General features: G+C 41.6%; 1 protein-coding gene and 1 long non-coding RNA gene across 3 annotated transcripts in view; one reads left to right on the top strand and one right to left on the bottom strand.

The window, feature by feature from the left end:
- Positions 1-16,428, top strand: part of limk1 (LIM domain kinase 1) — a 50,504-nt gene extending 34,076 nt beyond the window's left edge. For both annotated transcript variants that reach the window (XM_033046076.1, XM_033046077.1), the window contains 7 exons: positions 1,548-1,679; positions 5,010-5,069; positions 5,483-5,548; positions 6,842-6,992; positions 8,273-8,328; positions 9,927-10,084; positions 12,806-16,428. In XM_033046076.1, the coding sequence (XP_032901967.1) occupies positions 1,548-1,679; positions 5,010-5,069; positions 5,483-5,548; positions 6,842-6,992; positions 8,273-8,328; positions 9,927-10,084; positions 12,806-12,956 (774 nt within the window). In that variant the 3' untranslated portion in view covers positions 12,957-16,428. The remainder of the gene's footprint in view (positions 1-1,547; positions 1,680-5,009; positions 5,070-5,482; positions 5,549-6,841; positions 6,993-8,272; positions 8,329-9,926; positions 10,085-12,805) is intronic.
- Positions 1,843-15,630, bottom strand: LOC116988984. Its single transcript, XR_004416098.1, has 3 exons — positions 15,591-15,630; positions 8,543-8,544; positions 1,843-1,853 (listed from the first exon to the last, which is right to left on the bottom strand). It is a non-coding gene; the product is annotated as an uncharacterized LOC116988984 (long non-coding RNA).
- Positions 16,429-16,485: the final 57 nt, after the last annotated feature.

The raw sequence follows: 16,485 nt of genomic DNA, 5'->3' as shown, positions 1-16,485 counted from the left end.
TGCCGCTCCTTCTGGTACACTAGAGAGTATAAACCCAATATTCTCTCATACTGAGAATCAGTGTTGAGACACATTGGTAATGGTAGAATTGTTAGATTTGAGGCAGTGATTCTCTACAATCCTGTGCGCTTCTGAGACATAACTACCTTGGGGTACTAGGGGAAAAATATCAAAGCTATTGCGTCAAAATTATTTAAATTTATGAGAAGGATCCAAGAACCAAGGCCATGGGCCTCTCCCAGGCCATCACCCCCAGCACTGAGGTCCAAGTTACACTGGGTTGGCTATTTTTGACAGTTCAGGTCACTCAGAAGCTGCCTCTTCTGAAACGGGCACTATTCCCAACATCCACTGACTCCTGGAAGTCTGTGGCAAAGGAACATTGCAACTGGTACTGAGAATGTTGAGTGCACACATTAGGATCGTATAACAGCCCTCCTTGCCTCTTCGTCCAAGGCAGAAGATGTACTTATTTAACATTAAGGCACTCCGCTGTACCCCATGTGTAACCCTGATATTGTCTTGCTTCAGGCTCTGGGGTGGGACTTGAACTCACAGTCTACTGGAAGCAAGAGTGTTATCAATTGAGACAATTGTTAACTTTACCAGAATGGTATCTGTCTAAGGATTAAATTAAGACCAAAAATGATTTGATTCAAATTTCAAGAAATTAAGCGGATTGAGAGCAGTTGCGGTAGATAAAGAATTTGTGTAGTTGACGAATTGAGGACTTGGGAGCATTAGAAATGAAATGGGGTGTTCTTGTATACACACGGAATAGAAGGTTGGGGTAGTCAACCTTCTATTCCGTGTGTATACAAGAACACCCCATTTCATTTCTAATGCTCCCAAGTCCACTATTTCCGTTTGATGCTCTCACTGCCTGACTTTAAACTGTGAATGAGACATTTCTGCTAAGCAAAATGAAATAAAATCATAGTGATGGTGATAAATTACATTAAATAGCAAAAATAAGATGGAAATACTGAATATTTCCCCTTTTCTGCACCTGTGAACTTGCCGTGCAAATGTCTCTAATGTTGTTGGTTTCATTGGAACAGCTGTAAACCCACTAAATTCACCAGAACTTGTTGACGATTCTACCATTGCCTAACTCTGTAATCCTGGCCATGAACTAAGATGTGAGTTAAAGTGATTGGGGAGGGGGAGGGTGGGAGGGTAGGATAGAAGTAAGTGTAAGCAGCAATGAGTCCATATGACTGGGTATACCTGATGTATGGTCAGCAGATGTGGGACCACTAAAGTGGCTGGATCCTGACACTCATTTCCTGAGAGGAGCCATTGACTTGTTTTTGGTGGGGCCTGACTGAACTTCCGCAGAGTTTTTGGTGGGTCACGGGTTGAGACCATTCTATCTCCCTGGTTAATTCACTCCACAAGATCCGATGTGGAAAGTTCCATGTCATGTGCAAGAGGAAAGTGGATCAGGTGTGTGAAACCACATCAGAGTGTAGGGGAAGTGATAGTTCTGTTTGTCTCTCGACAGCATGTTTTTTTTAAACCTGTTCTTCCCCTCCAATAATTAGGTTAAGGTGATGCGCTGCCTCGACCACCCAAATGTTCTCAGGTTCATCGGTGTCCTTTACAGAGACAAGAGGCTGAACTTTATTACAGAGTACATCAAAGGTGGAACACTGCGAAGCATCATCAAAGATTTAGTAAGTGGTGATGGAGCACGGGTTGCTTTTGATAGTGTGTATGTTTGCTCTCGTTTACAGCTACAATAATGCTGTGAGCTGCGAATGAGTTAGATGTGTGGCATGGAAGCAGGCCCTTTGGCCAAACTAACCCATGTTGCTTTCCTGACCTAGTGCCATTTGCTTGTGTTTGATCTATATCTATATCTATATCTTTGCATTCCATGTGGCCTGGCTAAATGTCTTTTAATTTTTTTAAATTATACCCATCTCAACCACTTCCTCTGGCAGCTCATTTCATTTCTGTGTGGAAACACCTGCCCCTCTGGCTCCCTTTAAATCTTACCCTTCACGCCAAAAATTGTTTAATCACATCATTCGTGCATGACAGCCAGAACTTTGCACTATATCCCTGGTGCAGTATCTAACAACTTGTACAGCTGTAACATGTAAATCCCAACTCTTATACTCGATGCCCAGTCTGATGGAGGCAAACATGCCATAAAACTTTTTCACCAGCAAAAAACAGACAGCTGGTATGGAGATTGAGGGGTATGGTTTTTCCCTACTGAGGGTGGAGGGTATACAAATTGAACTGGCAGAGGAAGTAATGGACGCAAGTGCATTTAAAACATTTAAAAGGCATTTAACTAAGTACATGGACAAATGACGTTTTGGGTCAGAACTTTTTCGACTGATCACTACCCAGACTGATCACTACCAAGTCATTCATTGTGTATGTCCTGCCTTGTTGTAACTTCCTAAAAAGTATTCATTTAAGTCTTTGTCCATCTCCCATGGTTCTGCTCAAAGACGCCCACACTGATCCTATTTTCTCCCTAGTTACATTTTCTCTCTTAATATACTTATAGAATCTCTAAGGATTCTCCTCGACCTTATCTGCCAAGAATATCTCCAATTCTTTGTGCCCTTGATATCCTCCTTGCGTGTATTACAACATTCCTTATACTAAAGGATTGTTTAATCCCAGCTTCCTATGCCTGACATATGCCTCTGTTTTTCTAACCTGTGCTTCAGTATCCCAGCCTTGCCTTTCTCTATCAGGAGCATATTGGTCCTGAAATCTTTCTTTTGAAATCCTCCCCATTGCCAGATGTCAATATATCTGCTAACAGCCTCTCCCAGCTAACCTTTCTAATGCCATCAAAATTAGCCTTGCCCAGTGTCGAAATTTAACTTGTGGACCAGGTCCATATTTTTCCATAAGTATTTAAAAACTGCTAGAATTAATGGTTGCTGGTCCCAATGTACTCTCGCACTGACACCTCAGTCACATGCCCAGCCTCATTTCCCAAGAGGTGATTAAGTATTGTCCCTCTAGTTGAGTCATCAGCGTATTGATTGAGCCATCTTTTCCTGAACGAACTTAAGTTTGGCGCCATCTAATCCCTTGGCATAGACGTCAGATCAGTATCAGGGAAATTAAAATCACTAACTTATTCCTTCAGCTATCTGCGATCCCCATACATACGCTGCTCCATTTCCTGCTGTCTACAGGGGACTTGGAATACAATCTCACAGCCTCACTGGATGATCCCATAGGATTATCCTGTTTAAGTAGTGCAGTAATACTGGGCCTGATTTAAAAAAAAATACAACTCCTCTTCGGGTCTTGCCTCCTTCTTTCATGTCTGGCACATTTATACCCTAAAACATTGGGCTGCCTTTCCTCAACTATGTTTCTGTAATAGCTATAATATCATGCGCTGTGCTAAATCTTTGGCTGAATGTGTTGCTATATTAACAAAAGTGGTTATGTTCCAAAACAAAGTGTCTCTGGTGTAAAAGGAAAAATAACTGTGTGACATAAATTGTGTGGCACATAGTAAATGGTGCAGTTAATAAATGTGGCATCAGAGTGCACTGATGTACAAGAACACTATGAATCAGTGTTTGACCTTCAGCTTATAAATTCTATTATAAGATGATTCCCCTTCTAGGAGAGAGGCCAATGTGAAAAATTTTCATTTTTTTGTCTCAGACATGCGATTAAACGGACAATATTGGGTAATCTAAAGATGATGTAAATTTGCATCATGATAGATGTTGGTATGAAACCTCCTTGCATTTGATTTGAACAAAGCTGCTTTCCTTGTCAGCAGTTCATACCCTCCCTCCCCCCCCCTCCCCCACAGGCAGCATGCCTGAGCAAAGATTTCATGCTCAATCAGGCAGTGACCCTCAAATAATCCCTGCAGTGTTTCAGGGGAGGGCTAGACAATCCACCCTCTGAATGGCATAGCAGTAGAGTTGCTGCCTTGCAGCGCCAGAGATCCGGGTTTGATCCAGACTACAAATGCTTGTCTGTACAGAGTTTGTACGTTCTCCCCATGACCTGTTGGGTTTTCTCCGGTTTCCTCCCGGACTCCAAAGGCGCACAGGTTTGCAGGTTAATTGGCTTGGTATAATTGTAAATTGATTATAGATTGTCTAGGATAATGTAAGAGTGTGGGGATCACTGGTCAGCGCAGACTCGGGCCAAAGGACCTGTATCTCTAAAACTAACACTACAGGATATGTTTCATGAAAAACACTGTCCATTCCATGACCTTGGTGAGTAAGTGAGGGAGGTGGGGGTCAGGGGAGAGTTACGGGCAAGAGGAAGATTGATAAGGGAGCTCACCTCACTTTTGTATTTACGCTGCCAGGTGAATATTTGGGCACCACACATACCAGATCGATGTCCTTGCATTCTGTCCCACTATTAAGCGGTTGCACTGTTGTCCAAATTATGATTAATATGGATTCAACACTTGACAACTATTTTTAGAGATAGTGTGGAAACAGGCCCTTCGGCCCACCGAGTCCACAACAACCATCGATCCCCACACATCAACGCTATCCTACGCACACTAGGCACAATTTATACATACACCAAGCCAATTAACCTACATACCTGTATGTCTTTGGAGTGTGGGAGGAAACCGAAGATCTCGGAGAAAACCCACACAGTCACAGGGAGAACATACAGCACCGGCTTTATGGAGTTTGTAAGGCAGCAACTCTATAGTACCCAGTCTACCATGTCCCCAAATCATTCATTCTTATTCTAGAAATGCCTCAACACTTGGACTCCCCTGTCCCCTCAGTTCCGTGCTTCACACCTTTACTGGTCTTTGGTATCACATTCACCTGACCTCCCTTCATACAATTCTCTAGTAGCATTTTTCACCTGCCCTTGTTAACATAGGCTCCTGCTGCAATATGATGGGAGTAACTGTGATCGGAGAGAACAGTAAATGATTGGGTGTGCATTTTGTCCTGCTTTCTTCCAATAAAAGCTTAAATATGATAACATGGACAAGGTTTTCATTTTCCTGCCTCCAATAGGATACGCCATTGTCATGGGATCACCGAGTGAGCTTTGCCAGAGACATCGCTGAAGGAATGGTAAGTTGTTGGGACTTGCAGAGGATCAGACAAAAATCCTGCAGATTGTATTTGAAATTTAGACTGACCCAGAGGATGTTAGCACAAAAGGACCCACTATTTATCACATGACAGTAGTTAGTACGTGTGTATCTCAAACCTTGGTTTCATAAAGTTCAGCAGAACGACCTGACTTTTGATGGTGGCTGCAGCTCTAGAGGGCTTTGCAACTGCAGATGAAGTGTAGTAATGTGGACAGGTTTTCAGGAGAGCTGAGTATTGTAGCCAAGTTGACCTCCACCCATTGTGCTTGGAAGAACAGTATATCTCCCCTCCCCTCACCAAGGTGTACAGGAGACCCTTGTTAAGTAAATTGAAGGAGATGCTGTTATATTTTGTAAGCTCCACTTATCTTCATGTCTTTCTGATTTCAGTCCTATCTGCATTCCATGAACATCATCCACCGAGATTTGAACTCTCATAACTGTCTAGTGCGTGAGGTAAGCATCGACAAAGTGACGTGTAAAAGAATATGTGGCAAGTGTGGGAACGTTGGGTGTACTTTTTCAGGTAGATTATCCTGAATATTGTTGTGGCTACTCCTGTGCAAAATTTTCTCACACACATCCCAGGCGATTGGTAATCTCTATTGGCGCGTCGCTTGGAGAAAGGTTGAGGCTGAAGTTGGAGACTCCAGATGACAGTGGTCATCTATTGGGGGTCCTATTGGGGGTCCCAAGTACTGGGGGCCAGCATCTGAGTGGTGAGCGGATCTTGAACAATGGTGGTCCATTCCGATGGAGAGTGTGACTGAATGAAGCATATAGAGGCGAGGTGTAGATGCACCAGGTTTTTATTCCATGCACAGGGGAGCCTGAAGGGTGAATCTTTTGGGATTAACCCCCAAGCCCCAAAATACATTGAATTTTAATATTCTTAAGAATAAAAATTGTGGAAATTTTAGTTGTTATAGTTAAATTTATGTCAATGTTTTTGACGAACACTCTGAATATTCATCACCTTTGGGACCAGGTGGCTCGCATCAATATTGCCAAAGATTTGGAGGACAAAACCCAGATCGCAGTATTTTGTGGACTAACTCTGGATACCCCAACACCAAGTATTGATTTAGTGAACAAATATGCCTGCGACCATGTTTGATGTGCTAAATGGTAAAATATCACATCCAGGACATTCCTTGATTTGTCTCAATGGTGCACATACCTTGGTTGAAAAGGTATGATGTCGGCCATTTAAAATAGCCACATGGTCTATGTATTTGGCCAGTGCATACCATAGTGCCTCGTGGTGATGTCAGTTTCCAAATCCCATTGCCTTAATGGCTGCCTGCTGCGAGCCAGTAGCCTACTCCTTCAGATGGGAGTGTTTATTCCTGCAACTATCCTTGTAATTTCAAAGCCAATTTGGTTTATAGGGGTTATTTGCGAACAGTTTCACTGGTTCTTGTTTGTATTAATTGCTACCACCCTTCAGCAGCTGAGTATAGCTGCTTCATCCCCAACAGGGTGAGAAGGTCTAGGATGATGGAGTTCTCAATTTAGGACACTGGACACTTCCAGTCACATTGATCCCTGTCTGCAGGAGAGTTCTTGGGCATTGTTCACACTGGCCAACGGATAACGTGGCTGGACCAGTAGTGGTCCTTGTTTGATGGGGTGGTGACTGCTGGGTTGTGCGAGTTATCCAAATGAATGTTTCTGTGCTGTTTGGCCTTTATCCAGTGGTTGAGGTCCCTTCTGAACTTTTCCTTCAATTTCTGTCTTTCATTTCAGAATAAAACCTTAGTGGTGGCAGATTTTGGATTATCTCGTCTGATGATTGAAGATAAGAAGCAGGATAGTCAGTCCGTGAGGAAACCGGACAGAAGGAAACGCTACACTGTGGTGGGAAACCCTTACTGGATGGCTCCGGAGATGATCAATGGTTAGTGTCCACTGTGTGCAACATGTCTTCCACAAGTTATCCATTACCTACATCCATACTTCTGAGTCTCGCTATTTCACCATTACAGTGGCGCAGCGGTAGTGTTGCTGCCTTACAGCACCAGAGACCCGGGTTTAATCCTGACTACGGGTGCTGCCTATACGGAGTTTGCATGTTCTCCCTGGGACAACGTGGGTTTTCTACTGGTGCTCGGGTTTCCCCCCACATTGCAAAGACATGCAGGTTTGTAGGTTAATTGGTTTCTATAAATTGCCCCTAGTGTGTAGGATGTGAACCTTTGATAACATAGAACTAGTGTACGGGTCATTGTTGATTGGTGCGGACTCAGTGGGCTGAAGGGTCTTTATCCAAACTGTATCTGTAAACTAAATCCCATCCAACGATCCACACTTTATATGTGAGCAGTGCAGTGAACATCATCCAAACATTTGACCGCACAGGACATTACGTTGTCTTAGCATAGCTTCCCCAACTGATCACTTTCCATCAGGTGTCTGAGTTATTATTGGGATTGGACGAGTCGATCGGGTTCATTCACTTCATCAGTTTGGCTGCCAATCGGGTTGGCAGGAGATTAAACCTGTGGCTTTCTGGACCGGTGATTCAGTAACAATTTGACCATGCATCAATCCAATGGGTCTTGGAATGACAGCAGGAAAGCTTAATGTTATGTCAAATAAAATAATTTTAATGATTATAAACAGGAGAGTCTTATTCCTTCAGCCTGACAAGTTACATACTTCAAACTTGTAATGTTGCTTGTCCAATCCAGGGGTGCTGAGCACTTTCCTGAGCACTAACTGCATGCCATTCTAACCCAATCTACATTACTGGGTTCAAACCAACAGTGCATCATGGCAAGAGCACCAGCCTGTGCAGTCTTGATGCAGGGATTGCTCGCACTCTCTTCAGTGCTGTCCAGCACTGGATGCTTGCTTCAGCTGTGCATCCCTCAGTGCTCCCTCTGGTGGTGGTCATCATTTGGTAATGTTTGTGGCTCAGTGGAGCTCCTGGGCTTCGGTATTGCTTGGTGGAGCTGGAATCCAGTTGCTTTCCATCTGCACTCTTTTAGAACATATAACATAGACCCACTATGTCCACATTGAACAAGATGGCAAATTACCACCTCTACCTGCACGTGAATTATATCCCTCCATTTTTTGGTGCTTTTTATGTGGTGCTTTTTTAAAAATAATAATTTAAAAAAAATGTAATCTGTATTTACTATTACTGATCTCTGCTGATTTTTATTTTCTCAGGAAAAAGCTATGATGAGAAAGTTGACATCTTCTCATTTGGGATTATGCTGTGTGAGGTAAGAAAATGAACTGAAGTGCTGTAGTGTTCCTGACTAAAGACTAAGAAATAATGTAATAACAAGGAACTGCAGATGCTGGTTCATACCAAAGATAGACAAAATGCCGGAGTAACTCAACAGGTCAGGCAGCATCCCTGGAGAACATGAATGGGGGAGATCTAGGACAGGAAGGTCAATATGGGTTTAAAAAAAAGAAACCTTCATAGAGAACTTCTTCAAAGTAGGTGTGCCCTGAAGAGACCACAGTGGAGTCGTGCAATGTTGTAATAAGACAAAATAATAAAAATAAAGACTAAGACACTTCCTTTGAACAGTTTTGTAAATATGTTGGAATTGTGAACAGAATGTTGCATCGGGTTCTTAATAAGGGGGGAGCATACCATTTAAATAAAAAAGGAAGCCAAAAGCCTTGACTTGTGTTATTCCAGACTCTCCTCCATTGTCCCAGTGTGATTGGGACTGAGATGCCAAACACAACTGAAGTGGCTCGGATCACAGAGGGTCCTCTTGAATCTCAAGTGGAAGGGGATGTGTTTTTTTAAAAAAACTTGTTCATGAGAATAAGTAGAGTTAAAGGGTGGATGTGGACTAATCTTATGTGGATGTAACATTGTATCTGTTAGGGAAATGTACTGCAATTTTGATTGTTCTTCTGTTGAGAGGAAAGGTGGCACCAAGTGATAGGACTTGAGAACTGATTCAGAGCGTTGTTACAACACAAGAAGACCATTTGGCCCAACCAACATATACCAGCGATATGTTTTGCAAAAAGCCTGTGCTGCAAATAGCTGGTTAAAATCCATTGTCGCTTCATCCATTAGTCCACGTTCATAGATACAACCCATACCTTACAATAGTGGGGTACAACCTAAAATCTCAATCGTAAAGGTTTCAGCTCTTGGAAGAATATAGTAGTATTTAGATTGTAATGGCCTGTTTGCAGTTTCTGCATTCAAAATAGAAGCACCTTGATCATTGAGTTAGGAATGCAGCAGTTTATACAACACACCAAAGGATCACCAGAGATTGCTGATTATTGAAATGAACATAAAGTAGAGGGATTGGGTTTGCCCTCTATCAAAACTGGGCAAACTTTGTGATTGTGCTGGTTGCCAGGAAGTAAGTTTCTACCCTCGCATGATCCATTTTCAGACCTGAGTCTTACTGCATATCTTGGGGCTTATGCCCGAAATTATTTGATACCTTGTCTCAGCTTTAGAAGTGTCTCATTCAGTGTACTAATGGAGTCCATGCAGAACACATTCTGTAGGGATTCAGTCTGTCAGCCAGCATCTGGCGAAGGGACAGACAGGCAACCTTTTGGGTCAGAACCCTTCTTCAGTCAGTCTGAAGAAGGGTCCAGCCCAAAATGCAGTCTGATCATTCTCTCCACTGAAGTCTGCCTGATCCATCAGCACTTTGTGTTTTGCTCAAGATTTCAGCATCTGCAATCTCTTGTCTTCATGAAGTAGCCAATAAATTGAAAGCCTCGTGTATGAAGTATTTTGAACATAGACTGAACAGGTTTGTTCTTGTGTGGCCAAAGTCTCAGTACATTGCCTCAGCTTTATTTTTCCTCTCTTGTTTTGCTGAAGCTGATTGGCAGAGTGAATGCGGACCCAGATTACTTGCCCAGAACATCAGACTTTGGTCTGAATGTCCCGGTATTCTTGGATCGATACTGTCCTGAGGAATGTCCAGCTGCCTTCTTCCCACTTGCAGTCATGTGCTGTGACCTGGATCCTGAAAAGCGGTGAGTAGTTCATAGAATGACTTTTGGTACACCTTTTGTCAAGGTTTGGATTGTGCAGTGATTGAGGAATGGAGTAGGAAGATTTGGGCTAATCTTGGCGATGGTTCAGTTAATTGGATAAATTGGGATGAACTGGTTGAGACAGGATTTCCCGAGGTTTTGGTGGACTAAACAGAAATTAGCCAGGTTGTATCTATCCTCTTTTGTGAACATTCATACCTAGAAATGTTCTACATAATACAGAAAATAAAGTGTTGTAACTATACTGGAACGGCTTGGGTAAAGGTGCAGCTAGTTGTGGAGTGCTGGTCTTAAGCTAAGGTGATGTGTGGTCCCGTAAACTTTGCTGTATCCAGTGCTCTCAACGTGTTATGATATCACACTGAGTGAATTGGCTGAAGATTAGTTGGTGACAACGAGGATCTCGGGAGGACAATGAGGTGGATCATCTGTTTTTCACATCTGGTTGTGGATGCTTCAACCTTGAGTAGTTACATGCTGGGCCCTGCTAACATTGAGGGTGAGGATATTCTCCTTTTAGATCATTGTCGCCCATCATTCATGACTAGATATGTTTGACTGCAGATAATGTATACCCTTGAACATCTGCCGCTGCTGATAACTGCCCTACCTTTCAATCTATTCCCCCCCCCCCCCCCTCCACTTTAGCTGGCTCTGCCTTCGCCATTGTATTTGTTTTAATATAAATATAAAATACTCTGTTCCCCGAGGATTGAATTTGAGATTCCACTGTGCTATGATCGCTATTTCCTTGGGGATCCTTTACTATGAGATCATTAATTAATCCAGTCTCATTACACCATACCCAGTTTTAAATAGTCTGCTCCATAATTGGTTGTTCAACATATTGCTGCTCCTGACAATTTGATTTGTCCAATCTACATATTTAAAATTGCCCATGCTTGGCACACCATCTATCATTAAGCCCCCCATTAGTTATTGATTTATATTCTGTCCTACGGTTCAGCTGCTGTTATGAGCCTGATACACTGCCCCCACCACTGACTGACATCTTGTTATTTCCTTGCTGATCTTCAGAATTATTCTAAGCTTTCCAGGAGAAGCATTCTTCACCACTGCAGTGTTCTCATGCATTAACTCCTCGACCTCATCCTTTCCTTTCCGCTTGTCCTTCTGAAATGTCAAGCACCTCTGAAGATTTGATCACTTTGCAATCACATCTTCATTGTGGCAGTCGATCATATCTGTTTGTTTCTGCTTGTTCCATTATTTGTACAATTGCAGCAAGCATTTGTGCAAATCGCCTTTATCATTTTTCTTACTGACTTTATTTGTTGGCACACACTATTTGTAGTCTAACCCTTGATACTCAGATTTATTGGTATCCCTGTCATTGTTCTGCACTGTTGTCTCTTCCTGTCCCTTTAACTTTCTAAGTTCCTCTCTGCCTGAGCCCCTATATTCTATATCAAAAAACAAAGTGCTGGACGAGCTCAGCAGATCAGACAGTATCTGTGGAGGGAATGGATAGGCAGCATTTTGGGTGGGGAACCTACTTCAGACATTGTAGTGGGGGGAGGGGGGAATGGAGAGGAGGAAAATAGTATTAATTGATAGAATGGTTGCTGAGAGGATATTTTCCCCTAACAAGCATAATTGGAACAAGGGGCATAGTTTCAGAATAATGAATCACTTATTCAGACGCAGATTAGGAAGAATTTCTGAGGTTGTGCATTGTTAGACGTCTCTGTTCATGATGGGGATGTTGAGCGTGTTCAAGATGGGGATTGCCAAACATTCAAATGACAGAGGAGTAGAGTAGTATAGGGAGTGCTGTTGAAGTTGACTTTGTAAACGGAAGCAATCTTATCATAGAATGAACCAGGCTCGAGGGAATGATGGACCTACTGTTCCTGTTTGTGTTTTGTGGTTCGATTTTTGAAGTTGGCTAAAAGGAATGAGTACAGGTTTGGCTCATTTGATGCATCGGTATAGAAAAAGCAAAATAATTTGATTGATGCTATGGGGGTGTAGTATTTGGTAAGGAGATTGCTGATCATTCGCTGTGTCTACTACCATTCCTAATAATTGTTGAAAAAAGGATAATGGAATTATTAATCAGTAATTTAATGCATGAAGATTGGCCTAGAAGCCCCTTGCATTATGTTTGAGGTACTGTGGTATGACAGAGTATTATGAAAATATGGCTTGTTATTTCTGGTTGTCTATTTAACTCTGTGATTCTGTTCATTCAGATTTGAATGTTAATCACTTAAGTTTTAAGGAAATTTCCTATCGTTCAATTATCTATAACATGGACATGTAAATGCTAATAGACTGAGCATTTGAATTACCTTGCCAATTTTGCCTTGTTCTCAGCCTTTTGTCAGGCTCTCTTGTAATTTAACCCAATGATGTTGAGGTATAATAAAATGTAGATTTTCCATTGCACCAATTTGGGTCGTGCCTTATCCTTTGGGCAGAGGATTGAACCACCAAACCAACAGTGTTTGAAGTGATTGCTTTCACATGCTGAAATGGGGAAGTCTCCATCTCCCAAAAACAAACTAGTAACTTTGCAAAACTCCTCTGCATTTATTTGCAATGGCCTGTGAATTGGGTTCAATGAGAGGTTTAAGAGTGATGTCAATATCAAGCCATATATTTGTGCTGTAACATTTGAACTGTTTTCTGGAGGCCTTCCATGTTGGTTCTGAAGCCCGTGTTTCTATTTCATAGACGGTCCTTCACGAAGTTGGGGCAGTGGCTTTTGGCCCTGAAACTGCATGTGGAGATGCACCTCCCTCTCGCATCTGACCTGGAACAGATTGATCAGTCCTTCTTCCAGAATCATTCGAGGAGCAAGGAGAAGTTTCTGGAGCCCATGTGAGACGTCCATACTGAGCAGGAAGCTGAACCATCACAGTGTAATCTCCGAGCATGCTGATGTTCAGCTGACCAACTTCACGTAACCACACATTTCACCTGCGTGCCGGGTACAATCCACCCGGCAAGTACTCTGCAGATGTTTATAATCCTGCAGGGTGACTTTTCAGCTTTAACATTTCACAGGATAGCAAGACTCGACCATCCACAATCAGCTGGACATAGAAAGAAGGTGCACAGTAAATAAGACAACGGTGTAAGTGACTGTTTCCACATGGGCATTCCTGGAGCAATGGTGTCCAAATCAGACATCATGAATGCATTCTGGAGTTGGTGTTGGGACCACATTGTAGTTCAAATTATAAATTTAGAAAAATATGCTTTGGGGTAATGAGTATAAGGTATTTTGGCAACTCCACTCTGAGCAAACATAGATTTGCAGTAGAAAAATGTGACTAAGTCTTATGAGGGGCCATGGGATGTTTGGTGTGAAAACTGCAAAGTTGCCATGCTATACTGTAGAAAGTGCTGTTTGGATTGGGCAGAGTAAGATATAGTGTGCCTAAGCTGCATCTAAAGTGAATGCATTCCATCCCTCAATCTGATGGGGATAAATGTAGAAACCAGCATTGAGCAGTCCACAGGGTGACAATTTGGATGCAATTATTAGCGAACTGTAGTGATTATGTACCATGGTTTTAAAAAAAAGAAATGTTTAATTAAAGGGTTGAAGGATATCGTGAAAAATTGTAACTTGCCGCACAACATCTGGTAAAGAGCTGTCAGTTAAGATTAAGGATCTTTAATGAAGCAAATGATTAGCTATTGCTTCAAGGAACTATCAGAATGGAAGTTATAAAACAGTAACCACTACAAATGTGGGAGCTCTGAGAATGGATCTTGGTGAGTTGCTCGCATTTGCCTGTACACTTGACTGAAATTAAGTCCCTTTGGACCTGACCCATATACTTTCTTCAACCTTTTCTGTTTCTCTTGGTCGACCTCTGGCTTTGACCTGCTGTTCTCACTGACATAACCCACTGTCTTAAAGCTTGCAGCACCTTAATTTTTTTTTTTAACTCCATTTTAAACATTCCTATTTGTAACAAGATTTATTTAGCTTTTCTTTTGCTTTATTTGTTTTTGGATTTCCTTGTTCCTTTTCTGCCTCTCACGGGTGTATTCGACCACTTTATTGGTATTGTTGTTAATCTTAATCTATGCATAATCTTTTCCACTTCAAGGATCGTTGACCCTTTTATGCTTAGTAACCCAACTGTTTTATTTAACCATGAATTACAGGATATCCAACATTTCTGGGGGGAAATGGAGTCTGTCAAGATTCAAACCTTGGTCTGGCATAAAGCCCTTGGCAGAACAATACAAGAATCCCCAAATACCTTTCATTGTTAATGATCCTGATTCCAGAAACAGTGGCTACCTAGCGATATCTACCACACATGCACTTGTGCATTCTGATAAATGTCCCAAAGGCAATAATCTGTTCTTCTGACTGAAGTTTTTGGTTCTGTAATTTGCATAAATCTTTTGGCTGGCTATTTTGGATTGTGCGTTAATTCTCCTTCTCTACCTCAGATTAACATCAACATTGCACTTGGCCTGATCTTGTTTCTTGAGCATCCCAAGTTTTCTGCTCCCTCCCCTGTGTTCATATCACTTATTTTCTTTTCACAGTACTTGTTTTGTATTGGTAGACAAAAGTTGTGATCAGGCACTTACACTTGTCCTGAATAGGAATCTGCATTTTAAAAATTAGGTGTTGCATCTCACATCTAAATCCTTGGCTATTACTCACCCGAGAGAGAGTTGAAAATCTCTCTGACCAAGTATGTGTTTGCCAAGGCAATCCTGCAGTACACAACAGCTACAGTTGAAATTCTCACCCTCTGGCTAGAGCAGGGTTCTCTTGAGGTTGGGCCAAGTCACAAAGTGGAAACCCATGTTGTATTAGACTGGATAATTGGTAGCTGTAAAGGAATGATTCGCAGACTTTAACCTGTGATTACATTCCCATTTACCGGAGATGCAGTTCAAATGAAGCTTTGACTCTTTGATTCTTCAGGTGATGAAATAGTTAACAGGGACTGATTCATTGACATTTTGTTTATCAATAACAAAGTCAGATGACTTCCACCCAGCCTCAAGAAAATTAAAAAAACATTATTTTCACTTCACATTTCTTGTTAAATATTGAACCAAATCTTATTGATTGAGAATATAAATTTGAACTTTTCATATCCTGTCTTCACAACCAAACACAGCAGTGAACATGATTGAGACTTTGAGTAAAACAGCATGAAGGGATGTATGACCTTTGTACAATTAATGATAAGATTGTGAGCTTGAAGTCTATGTAGAGTTGACTGATGCAATAGTCTCCATTCCAGGGAGAGAAGATCTGCATCTATGCCAACTACCTTGTTAATAGATCAGTCTGACCAACTGGTTTATATAAGTTATATAATAGTCTGTCGGCCAAGAACTGGAAAACTAAAACTGAGAATTCTAAGAAATTATTCATTTCAAAATATGTTTCCAAGGATTTATGATGTGATACTGTGTTAATCCTGCAGGTACATATGATGTACATTAAGGATTTTGCTTGAATGCTATCCACTTTTTTTTATAGCTTTAACACCTTTAAACATTCCACTTTCAAATTATCCAAAAATGGTGCAGAGAATAGGGCAGCTCTCTGACTTAGTGAAGGTTACAGTATAGTGGATCACCCACGTTTCAGAGTCAAGATTTAATTCCTGGTCCTGCAACGAATTGTCACGAGGATATTATACTTGGTTTCTGCGTTCCTCCTTTTGGAATGGTTGGAACAAAGTTAAATTCTTGATTCATTGCCGCCCGCAGTCGACATTGTCTCAATCCCTCCATGAAGAACGGCAGCTGAACTAGATTTGGATCCACTGCCCAGCATGTTGGTGCCTTCAGTGGTCAAGGGAGAAACCTGCAAAAATGAAGCATTATTTTTGCCATATGATGCTGTCAGTTTTGTACTGGAACTTTACACAATTCCATTGTAAAGGGCCATGCCCAGACAAAAGGAATGTTATTTGTAGGGTATTAGAAGATAAATAATCATTAAGTGTAATTCATTTAAGTCTTAACCAAGTGAAGCCCTTAATCTTTGCCATCAGTGTGCATGGGATGAGGTAAACACCACTAAAACATGCAATGCAAACTCTGTCTCATCACACTAAGTTGTTCTGTGCCTTGTTTAGCCAGAGCTGCCAAGGACCAGTGAGTGACTCAAAACATTTCCTAAAATGTATTAATTTATTGTTTCTGTGAATTCACTTATTGTTCAGTTGTTTAATTCTCATGTTTATGTTGTGAAACTCAAACTGTGAACATGGTGCACTTTAAACACAGGAGGCTGACTCTGACAGTAAGTCTGTAAAGTATTATAATGGGGAAATGGAATAAAGCCAGCTTCATCTCAACCAAAATTTCTGTTGCTTTTTTGCACAGTGTAAATAACATGTCTACCGAAAAGAGCA

The sequence above is a fragment of the Amblyraja radiata genome, chromosome 28 (genome assembly GCF_010909765.2).
Source record: "Amblyraja radiata isolate CabotCenter1 chromosome 28, sAmbRad1.1.pri, whole genome shotgun sequence".
NCBI lineage: Eukaryota > Metazoa > Chordata > Chondrichthyes > Rajiformes > Rajidae > Amblyraja > Amblyraja radiata.
The sequence above is the reverse complement of the archived record's forward strand: the minus strand, read 5'-3'. Positions and strand labels throughout refer to the sequence as shown.